This window comes from Nyctibius grandis, chromosome Z, assembly GCF_013368605.1.
Source record: "Nyctibius grandis isolate bNycGra1 chromosome Z, bNycGra1.pri, whole genome shotgun sequence".
NCBI classification, from domain to species: Eukaryota; Metazoa; Chordata; class Aves; order Nyctibiiformes; family Nyctibiidae; genus Nyctibius; species Nyctibius grandis.
The window spans coordinates 40585856-40598345 of record NC_090695.1 but is presented as its reverse complement, the minus strand read 5'-3'; the positions used below and the strand labels follow the sequence as shown (position 1 = coordinate 40598345).

The window sequence follows — 12490 nt, the reverse complement described above, 5'->3', positions numbered from 1 at the left end:
TTATTGCTGGTGTGGCTGCGAACAGGAATATTTGAGGTGGATGTGGTAACTGGTTTTGAACAAAGAAGAGATTAAAAAGAGCTGCCTGCCATGTCAACACACCACATGCTACCACATCGATTAATGGGAGCCATACAACTAGCAGCTATTTACTCTATAAACTATTTTCAGCTGTAAGAATCCTGGTAAATGTAAAATATGGAACAAAAATATGGAGATGTCTTGCAAATATTTGAAACAGTTACACTCCCAGGGAAGTGGGAATGCAGTTTATGTTGCATTTCAAGCTGTATTTTTATAACAGTATTCTTAAGAAAATTATATTATTTTTATTCCTTGACACTATGACTGAAATTTCAGACATCATTGTGCAGATAATTTCTTGAATCTTGAAACATTTAGCAAAGTCCCAATTTTAAGAATGAGCTCTCTTAACTTCCAAAAAGTTCTTAGAAAAAGTGTAGTCTTCTGGTTAAATGAAACACCACTTTCTATTTCCTCTCTGACACTGGAACTATGCTTTTTCGGAGTATTTGTCATCCTTCTGCCTTTTCCAAAAATAAAATAAAATATATAAATCCTGTAATTATTAAATATATAATACTTTTCTAAAACAAGCAATCATCATAAAACCACAGGAATGTTAGTTAACCTAATTACTGTCTTGTCGGAACCTGCTGAAGAATGTATAGGCTCCATGAGTCAATGGCTAGTTAATGAGAAAGTGGTTTTTTTTCTCCTGTTGGCTACAGGATTCACAGGCCAGTTTTGATGTCAATGGAAATGATTTTGACCCTATGCCTCGATATGATGCCAGCAACGAGAACAAGTAAGGCACTATGACATTCATAACGTTTTCAATCTAGTTCATCATGTAGAAAGTACCAGTTCTTCTATGAAAGTCTGGGAAACTTGATTCCTCATAAAGCAGCATGATTTGCATTTAAATCTTTGTGAAATACGTATTTATGTCTCTACCATGCACACCGCATGACATTTACTCTTTGAAAGCCTTTGGAGCCCTCCGAAAACGCATGAAAATCAGTTTGAGAGTTCTGGGCATGTGAAACGAACCATTTTCAATCCCTTTGGGATGCAGAATATAAGGGGTGACTCTTATTTTTCTCAGATTTCATCTCATTGAGTCATTGGGGGATTATTATGTGTGACAACTGTCTTGGCGTCTGACTCTCTTGAACTTTGTCGACTTTTTGTATTGAAGAAATAGACAAGTTAATGGAGATTTTTTTTCCCTCTAATAGTGTCTTTTAAAGTGATGGAGATTTTACACATGGAGGTTTGATAGAAACCTTACAAACCCAGAAGTGGCAATTTTTCTGGATGTTAATATCTGTGTCACATGACTGGTTGGATATATCTCCATGAATGATGTATTTCTCCTTCAGAGCTCTGCTTCATCATATTTGTCATTCCAGCTCTGCTCTTTGGATGTGCTGTGGTGAAGGCTGGGGGAGACACTGGGAGGGACACCTTACCTCAGGAAGCAGGCCACCTTTCTGCCCCCATGGGTATTTGAGGACAGTTATTTGTTGGTAACATTTTTTTAACTAGGTACTTAGGAGAAAGAAATACCTTTCTGTGGAATTGCATGAACTAGAGGAAGGAGAATCCTACTAGCTGTTAACATGCTGAGCGTGCATTTTGTTTTCTTGAGATTTGGTGGGGGTTTTATGTTGTTGCTGTGGAAAACATTTAGTATTGTTTGCCTGCTGAAGAGAGACTACAAGAGGTGAAACTTCATCCTTTATATGACTGAAATGCTTTTGGATTTGTGTTGTCTCTTCCCCACAATCCCACAAACTTTCTCCAGAAGAATGCAGCAGGTGCAAGCTGGGAGTCAGCAGCAAAACTTAACATTGGTTTGACTGGAGAAACGAATTGGAACAACCTTTTATCACACTTTGATGGGAGAATCCCCTCTTGGTCAACACCTTCTTCATAATAGCAGGGAACCACGTATGAACCAGCTGAAGAACAGGGGCTCATTACACATAGCTGCCTGTTACATATAGATCCACTTGTCTTACAGTGAATCTCAAGGAGCTGTCATAGCTACTTTCAGCCATAGGTTGAAATAACTGTGAAAACTGAGGTGAATTCTGCCAAATACTGGTTTGGTCAGTCAGCCTGGTGCTTCCTGGTAGGACGAGATGAGAAATATGTAAGGATTTAGCTCTTAGAAGCTATATAAATAAGTGTGCATACACACACACACACATCTTGACTGTGATGACTAGTAATAATGTTTAACATAGAACGTATTATGTTGGTATCAATTTGAATAATAATAATAGTTTATTTATTTTGGACTCAATCTTGGCATATGTTCTCATTTAGTTGTTCTGATTTGATGCTGTTTACATGCTGCCAAATATTTTTATCTAGAAACAAGTACATGCAAGAGCTGTTTCTTTCCCTTTTGCCCATAAGGCATATCTTTCTCATCTCATTTTCATACAGAAGCTCAGTTTACTGACTCATATCTGCCTCTTCTTCACTAGAAATCTCCTAAAGCAAGAGCACCATGAGAGAATGAAAAGAGAAATTCAGTAAACCCCTTTGTTTTGAAATGTGTAAACATTCTGCATGTGCAGGCTAGTTTAAGTTTAAGCAAAAAGAAAACACTGATGTGGAACAAATGGTAGATAGACTCAGTTACTGTGTTGCCTCAGTTCAGTTAGTGACGAGCTGAGGATTTCAGAGCAGATGCTCATATGGAAAATGCTAATGCTACACTGAAGCTGTTAGGAGATATCCTCAAGACACACATTCATTGAAACAGAAGAACGAATAAAAGTCTATCAATTCTTACTCTTTCCAAAGCCTTCTATTTTACTTCCAATTGAGGAATTTCATGTGCTATTGTTATCTCAGTTTTAGAGGTGTCCTGTCACTGGTGTAGAAAGGTCAGAATCAGCAAATGTGCCATAAATTTTTGGTGGCTAATAAGAGAAATCTTTGGTTTGGCTTATGAGTGGTCTCAGGAGTACAAGCAAGGTTGATAAACATGCTAGTTACCTGAAAATGGAATAGAAACATAGAAACATAAAGTGTTTACAGCCCGGAGTATGTAGGCATTGCCACTCATTGTGCTGCAACAACTAATTTGTGTGACTGAACACTTCATCATCAGCCCTAGCTTTGAACTAGGTGTCTATATTATAGCCTCGTACAAAGTGTTGGAAGAGCAAAACTACGACTGCACGATCACTACAAAAGGGCGGTCACCCCTACTCCTTACCTCTTCTTTGCTCTTTCCTCCTTTCCCCAACCTTTGTGCAGCTCTCCAGAGTGAATCATGCTGAAAACTGCGCTACCAACAACAGAAACCACAAATTGCATTTTCAGCCAGGTCAGGCAGGTACCTCATTCAGCTCAGCCTGAGGTCAGAGGACACCTAGACAGACACAAGAGGGGAAAATAAAGCATGGCCTGAACCTCTCACTGGCAATGCCAGTTTCAGTGAACTAAGGTGACTGTATGACAATGCCCCAAGTGCCTACGACCGTTGTCCACAAAACTGAGTGTGATAGACAGGCAGTTGCCAGCAGTGGCCTCTGAGGAGTTTTGAGAAAAGATGTGACAGTCAGCCTGGTCCTCTGCAAACGCTTCTCAGCTGAGCTGCCAGTTTGCATCACAGCACGTTCCTCTCTCCTGCTGTCCACCACCCCCTACCCACGCATACTTTGGGGACATATCGTGGCTCATCTGCACGATGATGTTCCTGTCCTTGGAGTTGGGGCATGGTGAGGGTATACTTGGAGGCCTCTCAGCTTAGCTGCACTTTCAGGGATTTAGCCTCTTTGGTGTTGAGGAGCCATGTACCTCCAGCTGTGAATCACAGCTGAATCTTTTTATTTGGCTGGGTACTGAAGTCATCATCTTGAGAGAAGGGAGACTGCTTTCTGTTTTGTTGCTAGTTAGAGTTTTATATGGGGTATAAAACTGGACTGATTCATTTCTCTCATGGAGCTGGGGGCTTTGAGTTTTCGTGCCCTGCCTCCCTGGTGAGTACTCTCACTGCCCAACCCCTAAGGTCCTGTGGTGAGATGTAGTGTTAGGAGGGCAGATACTGTGCTGTACTGAGCTTCATCAGTATTTATCGGGAGGTACAGCATCAGTGTAGAGTCAGCTTTTCAACACAGGGGATACATGAAGCATACTTTCAGTGTAAGATTACTTGGCAGCCTAACATCCGCTTAGAGGCTCAGTATTTCCAATTAGCAGGTTCACTGAGCCTGGTAAGCAGCCCCTAAGCACCTTCAACTTTTGGGGCTTCCTGAGTTCCCACTGGACTCAACAAGAATTAAACAATTACATAGGTACTGAAAAACACTACTAGTAGCCTGTCTATATTTTTATGTGTCTAAAATATCTTCAGAAATTGGGGCAGGAATTCTAATTATCCAGCATACGTGGTCATTTGGCACTAGGTGCTCAAGTTGTGCCTGGAAGTTGAGGTAACCGCAACCAGGAAACATTCTGAAAGCCATGCTTTGCAAAGACTTCATAATGTGCAAGATCAGTTTGGTTGATTCCTGCTTCCTGCTGTAGCAACCGGACAACATTGCGTAATGGTGATTTGTGTCTTCCAGTAAAGGTGAGATGTACAAATGCTCCATCATTTTGTGAAATGATCTAGTTTATTCTGCCTCATTTTATAACCCAACATTAAGGGATGGAATGATAAAAAATAAAAAGAATTGCTGTAAAAATAAGCAGGTGTCTCTGGGCAGCTTTGCACGCAGCTGTGAAACATCAGGGTACTGGATCTGTTTGCTAACTTTTCACTTTTAATTAGTAGCGAAGGCTTTCTGTTGCCAAGGCTTATTGGTGAGGAAAAAGGAATGAGGAAAAAATTAACTGGGGGGTTGGAAAGCGACTGTAGATAACCAGACTGGCACTTTCCAAAATTATATTTTTGAAGTTTTACATTAAATCTTCTATTAGCTAAGGAGAATAGGAGGGTAGAAAGAAACATTAGACAAATCTTTCAAGGCTTGTAGTCAAAATCAGGGTGGGATGATAGTTTCTTTAACTACTATGGTATGCAGGAGTCCTGCCAGAAGTTTACTTTGGTTTCTACAAATTGGCAGCAAATCACGAAGCTTGTAAATGGTACAGGCCTATACTGGAGCTTCCTTTTGCTCAGAGGCTAAAGACAGCAGTCAGCTGTGGATGAGGTCATTCCTGCTATGCAAAGCATCTTGTTTTGGTTTACTGCTGAGTACTCCTGCTTTATTCTTTTTCTGTTATTCCATTGTTACCTGTAAACAACTATGTTGAAAAAAAATAAACATTATCAGTCACAGGTCCTTAGACAGAAAGCAGATGGGATCACTGAAATGGTACTCTACCCGTTGTATAGCCTCAGAAAGAAAACAGAGATGTTCATAGTATTAAAACATTTTGCTATTTAGACCAAACAAAAATGAGTTTTTCTGTTTCATGAGAAATTTCTTGGGGATGATATTTCAGAGCTTAGTTCTTCTTCTGCTAACAAGTATTTTTATAAAACAGAGGACCTTTTAAAAAACTCCTTGAAATAACACCGATTGACTTTAATGCAGTTCTTACTAAACTTATGTAAGAAAAAGTAAAAATAAGCTGCCATTTCTGTTTTGGAGATAGAGTCATTCTCTGGATGCCTCTTCAGCATTTTTCAGTGATTCATTCCACTACATAAATAACATTTTAATAACCTTTTAAATTATTTTTTAGTGAGTGTGAGATTTTTGGGAGACAATTTTTGCTGTTCAAAAATCATAAGAAACACAAGATACTTATGTCTAAACTTTGCAATATCTGGACAGCTTTATATCTTTTCTCACAACAGAAAAAATGTTAATGAGTTAATGAGTTTCAGTCCTGCTTGATCCAATGTATTGACATTGTTCTTCTGTGACATCTGTTCCGATTTGTTATTACTTTCCTTTGTCAGTTACATTAATGTAGATGCTCAATAAAATGCCAAAGGCTTAATTTTCTTCCAGGAGTGACAAGCTGCTACTTTATACTGTCTGCTTATGTTGAAGACCTGTACTATGTCCTGAGTTATTTAATCAGAATGGATACTAGATATTTGACAGGCAGATCAGCTTCTGTTGCCTCCTGGATGGTCAATAACGTAAAATTAAAAAGCTTCATTGACTGCTGTGACACTATTCAGAGCAGATATCTGAAGAACTGATCACTGTCAAACACACGGAGCATGAAGTCTCTCACTACTGGCTTGAAAGATCATCTCAAAAAGGTTCCTACTGCAGCAGTGTGATGGAAAAGAGTGCTGACAATTGGGGGTATCTGTATATGTAGTCTATACATTTTGATTGCCAGTATACACCTGTTGCTATTGCTTTGAAATTGGCTGTATTGTGTGTTGTGGCCAAAACTGAAGGGAAGATAAGCTGTACACTGAGAAGCACTGCTGCACCATCTTGTGCTTCATCTTTTGTGTAAAAAACAATTCTGCTGCCAGATGGCTAGTCACAACAATAAAAAAAGAGCTTGGCAATTTTTTAGACTAGTCACTACTTTTTTTTGCTTGTGCCTGCTCAAGGCTTTCAAACAGGACTGAACTGCAGATCCCAAGGCTCACACCTTCAGGGAGGACCTAGGAAAGCCAGTGATTAAGCTGTGGAAGGCAGCTGGAGATAAGTTGTAGCAAGGTATCAGCTCTCAGGAAAAGGGTTTTTTTCAGAGGGAATCTCCATTGTGTCTACTCTGTACTCTGACTTTTCATCTTGACTTTTTCCAGCCTCTGGAGGCTTAAAATCCAAAGGATTCAGTGATAGTGTCGTCTGGAAGAGTGTGGTCTGTCCAATGCCAGCAAAGCATCTCTGATAGCAGATAATTCTTTCTTAACAGAAAGGTAATCTAGAGTAGAGAATTAACTCAATACATGTATGTATTTCAGATCAATAGATCACATGCTTGCACTGAGTGTGGTATTCTTGATTCCAGGTACCAATGACTGAATGTCAGGTGTCTAGCATGTCTCAGTGTCACTGCAAATTTAATGGAATTTGGGTGGGATCGCTAGGAAACTGCAGATTTTGGATTGTTTTCTCTGAACTGATTAAGTGTTCATTTATGAAAACCAGGGTCTGAACCAAACAGTCAGAGGTCATTGGTATAGAAGATGCAGTCAGAGATTGCAATCCTGATTTATCATGTTTTGGTTCTGTTCTGATTTTAAACTTACTGCCCTTGTGACCATATCCTATTGTGCTGCAATTTTAGCAGATGTTAATAATGAAGTAGGGTTCAGTCTGTGTCAGCTTACAGTGAGATTGCCACATGTTACAAGGAGCAGTGTTAGTGATGCATCAGCTAGCTTCCAAGTTAATTACGATCTGGTGACCCAACCAAGTGCCTAGGGGCATGATGCAGTGTGAAGATCATGAGATATTAGATCTGTGTTGCTTGCCAGTTGCTGTATTTAAAGGTCCGGATGTAAAATTTTAAAAATAAGGGAGATAAACATTGCAGCTTGCAGAATTGTACTGTGCTGAAGTAGGATAATTTTACAGATTCATTGGGAGCATGTTTTTCTTGACTTTTTCTTTTAACTGTTACTTAAGAGTCCCTGTGTGCTGTTGCCCAATGATCATGCCTGTCCTTCAGGTGGCCGTACATTAGGGGTAATCATCATATATCCTTTGTTTCTGGCAGGGAAGGACTGAAGGACCGGATGCATGTGTGTAAAATTTTTTAGAGGAAAACTTTCTTTCCTTGAAAGAAAAATATTGTAGAAACATGAGGCATGAATCCCCACCACACAGTGCGTTTGATAATGTTTTTCTTTTAATCTAAACCAGGTTTTTAACCTATGGGAAGAGATAAGGTCTGCATTAAAACAGAACAGAAAACAAGCGAAGTGTTGATGTTTTGAAATTCTCTTTTTTTTCCTGCTTCAGAATAAAATGTGTGCTCATTTGAAGGTTTTTGGGAGTAAGTGGGACCGCAGAATTGCTAGTATCTGAGGACAATTAGCCGGGCTAGAGGAGAGGCAGTCTTTGTCAAGCTGATTCACTCACCCGCGAGAAGCACCCTCATCACTGGTCTCTGTGGTCAGTCTCTTGTGAGAGCATTTCATATTGACAAGACAATGAAAAATTCATTGGACTACAGGGCTTTATTCAGTAGCCTTTTAATCCAGGTTCCAGGTTCAATAGTGGAAAATATCATAATGAAAGTTTTGTGAAACTGCCAAAAATTGTCTTTTTGGTAAACTCTTCTAATCTGGTTATTATATTATCACACTGCATTACATAATCCCCTCCAAAGTGCAGAAGTGGTGTGAGTTATATTTTTTTTTGAGAGCCAGAGGAAAGACATTTCTTTGAGTAGTCATTGAAAGTGAGAGAAGTCAAACAGAGAAATAAAAAAAGTTCAGCCAGAATTTCAGTTGCTCAAAGCTGAAAAAAAATAGTCCTTTTTCACTGCCTCCATATCCGTCACTGAGCAGTATTTCTCACCGCCTAACTGGTGTTTGAGGAGCAAACACCTTCTTTTTTATAATGTATAAGACTCTCATGATCTCAAAACATTTAACCACAACACTACAGGAAAGCCTTTTTCCTGTTTCTAATTACTGAAGTACCAGACAATGAGCTCACAAATAAAATGACATTCTGAAGCATTATGCAACTGCTTCTAGTTCTTTTATGTAAATAATTGATAACAATGAGTCAGATCTTCCCCTCCAATTCAAAGTCAACAATAGGAGGGATGTAAGCTTTGATAGTTACAGTGTTTGTGACATTCAATTTTCTGAGTTCTTCTTTTATGGAGAGTTAGAAATGAAAGGGTTTTTTCAGATGATCTTTTTCCCAGAGTTGGTATTTCCTTGAAGTGTGCATCTGTATTGACAGGAGAAAGTCTACAACTGCAGTAGGCAAGTTTTGATTCGGTAAAATGGTAGACCAGTTTCAAGTTGCACACGTTTATACATACAGATCTACAGCTGAGTAGACTTTGCGAGCACAAATACATTTCTATGTGTTGTCCCCTTTTCAGACATTGTAGACATTAGAGAAAGTTAAGGAGTGGATCCACTCTGTGTATGTGGTAATTGGTTTTGCCAGCTGATTTCACAGTAGTCAGCTCAGTCAAACGCAGTGCAAAATGATTCATTGAGACTTCTCAGCCAGCACATACATGCACAAAGTATAGTATTGATTCCCCCTTGAATGCTTGTGGCATCAAAAGCAGACCTCTAATTACAAGTTTGATAAAGCAATTGTGAATCCAGTGTCAAAAGCTTTTTAATTGAAGCATTTTTCTAAATAACATGCTATTAATGATTGAACTCAGCAAAGTTATGCCATAAGCAAATGTCTTAATGGCATTAATAGGTGTTTTTACAAAAGATTTTCAGGATAAAACTCTCAGATGTTGCTTTTTCTTACAAATGAAAAAATATGCATCTGTATAGGTTTATTGCTCTATGCAGGCTTATTTTTTCTAGCCTTGTTTTACATTACTGTGATTTTTTAATTTTTCTTAAAGATGCACAGTCAAATTATTACATTTAACACTTTAAGCAAAGTCAGATTGCTCTCTTGAAGATGTTACCCTTTTTTTCCTGAAGGAAAGCAATCAAGGTAGAGAAGTGCAGATGCAGAAGTAAAGCAATGGGTATCCATCATAGATTGCACTGAGGGATTCTATGCTACAAAAGTTTAACCTCCTTTGAAAATCTTTTGTATTGCTAAAGACTCCCAAAGCAATCATCAAATCTCTGATTTTAACAAGCTAAGGTAGAGACTATGGCCTGTTTAATTCTCCAACATGTGGAATGGTGATGCCGTTGGCTAGAGGTGTCAAAGAGTGCCAAAGAGAGTGTAATGAGAAGGTATGTGTTACTACTTCTTTCAGCCCAAACTTACATCCCTGCGCTACTCTTCTTAACATTCCATAAACATCAGATGAACAGCTACTAACTTGTTCTGCAGTGTAGTGAGTGTGTGAGAATTAGACTTCTTATGCTGAAACCACTTTTCCAATTACGAACAAACCTTGCTCCTGCCAAAGCAATTATATAAGTTTCATTAAAAAACAGCTATAAACACAGATAAGAGTAGGACTTGAACTTATTTCAACAATTTCATCATTCATCTTTTGAAATGCAGCTCTAAAGAGAAATGGGAGGTCCATTTAATGCACAACAGAATCAAATTAAATTTAAGATTAAGCACAGTATATATCTTGCACAGTGCAATTGAAATTGCATTCAGAATTCAAAATAGGTAGGAAGTATGTTTCTGAGCTGAAATATGATGGAGACCCAGAGTTATAAAATATTCATTTCTTTAAAATGTTATCACAGCAGTCATCCGTTATTAGAAATGGAGTATGCAGAATGGGTAAAGACCCATCAGTGACCTGCCTGCACATCACTGTATTGGTCCTCTTTTTTGCTTTGTGACCTTAGGATCCTTGCATCTGTCAGTATCTTCCTTGCATGAAAGCGTGAATATCTTTTTTCCCTAAAGGCATTCTCCCAGACTGTTCTTGGGAGGTACAATGGACTGCTTTTCCTGCCAAAGAGGTCTAAACATGAAACTCCAGATCTGCGTTCTTGTAAGGATATTTTTCGTTTCTGCTTAGGTGTGATATCAGTAGAACTGATGCAAAATATTTTTGAGAAGGTTTTTTTTTCCTGTTTCATTTGTTTTTTTCATTATGCAGAAATGATGGGGCTCTGATGTCGAGATTTTTAAGTAAAAGGAGATTACTCAAGCACCTGAGATCTCTCCAGCTGATATATATTGGTGTCATTCTGGATGAAAAACATGAATCAGGATAAATAGTGGCTGATAATATACTGTTATACAAAAGCTTGTGAAAGAGATGTGGAATGGAAGATAAAATACCTAAGTACAGAATGTATCTGTAACAGAGCAGGCTCATGGCCATGAATTTAAGGTGATAAAGAACATAGGCATTAGTGTTAGTCACAGTGGTTTAGGAACATGGGCCATCCTGATGAAGGATTTTTAATGGCTTGTTTTTCCTAGTTATACCAGGTTGTACTGGATCTGGATGGGGCAGAGTTAATTTTCTCCACAGCAGCCCATATGGTGTTATTTTTTAGATTTGTGATCAAAACAGTGTTGGTAACCCGTGTTTTAGCTACTGCTGAACTGTGCTTGCAAAGCATTAAGGCTTTCTCTGTTTCTCATGCTGCCCCCTCAAGCAAGGAGCCTGCTGGTGGACAAGAGGCTGGAAGGGGACACAGCTGGGACAGCTGATCCCAGCTGACCAAAGAGATATCCCATGCCATATAACATCATGCTCAGCACTAAAGCTGGGGGGTTGTTTTTCCAAAGTAGCTGTTGCTTGGAGATTGGCTGGGCATTGCTCTGCGGGTGGGAGGTGATGAGTAATTGCCTATGCATCACTTGGTTGTGATTTTCCCTTTATTTATTGAACTGTTTTTATCTCAACTGACAACTTTTTCTTGCATTTGATCTTCCAGTTCTCTCCCCCATCCCAATGGGAAGGAGGGAGCAAGTGACTGGGTAGCAATTAGCTGTCTGTTGTGGTCAATACCCCAACCTTTTAATAATGTGCTAGTTCCCAGAAGTAATTCTAATAGCTTTGGAAGTATGATAACAGATATCTGAAGTGTTATCCCTGCAAACCCGATTTCATGATGAAGTTGAACACAAGATCTGTGATGAGCTAAGTTACTCTCTGCATATGTAGGCATGTTCTGGTATAAGGGACTTGTGTTCCAGAAAGTATGCAAATGCGGAGCTATTGCAGAGCTGCTGATCCCACAGTTGCTATGCTGGTCCATTGGTCCCTGAAATGCAACACATAGCTGACACCTGTAGCAGTAGAAGTGACTGGATGAAGTGAGGACAATGCAGGTAGAAAACAATTCAAGAAAAGTAGAAAAACATATTTACTTCTTCACTTCCATTAACTCATATCATTTCAGGTATTTCGTGGAACAACAGCAGATACACTTGTCAGAGGAATTTGTGATATATACAGATGTCAGATATATAGGACACTTCAAATACATAGGGAACTTATCACCAAAGCAGGTGAAGGTCCCCTGAAAATCTTAGAAATCAGCTTGTCATCTATAAGATCAAATAAATGAAAAGCGTTAACCAAATAAATTCCATCACTTGGTTTCATCACGCACAATTAGGTTGCAATGTAAAGTCTTTTAATTCACAAGGCAGACCTCTACTGTGGGCCAGCGCAAATGTGGAACAAAATATTCCAGGCTCTCACTGGCTTAAACACAGTTTGTCAGCTTATGCAGGGATGCTGAGAAATTGCAGTCGGAAATTTTATTCCTGGCTTTGTTTACAGGTGTGATATGACGATTTGCTTACAGAGCAAAGAAAAAGTTGTAGAATTTACATATTTATTCTGAAAGTTATCATTATTAAGCTGTGGCTATTCTAGTGAGGTATTCATTATAGTCTCAGATTTGTAATTT

The 12490-nt window shown here is 38.9% G+C and overlaps 1 protein-coding gene across 2 annotated transcripts in view; it reads left to right on the top strand.

Moving 5' to 3' along the window:
* Positions 1–12490, top strand: part of PCSK5 (proprotein convertase subtilisin/kexin type 5) — a 259149-nt gene that overhangs the window by 77380 nt on the left and 169279 nt on the right. For both annotated transcript variants that reach the window (XM_068422259.1, XM_068422260.1), the window contains exon 5: positions 753–829. In XM_068422259.1, the coding sequence (XP_068278360.1) occupies positions 753–829 (77 nt within the window). The remainder of the gene's footprint in view (positions 1–752; positions 830–12490) is intronic.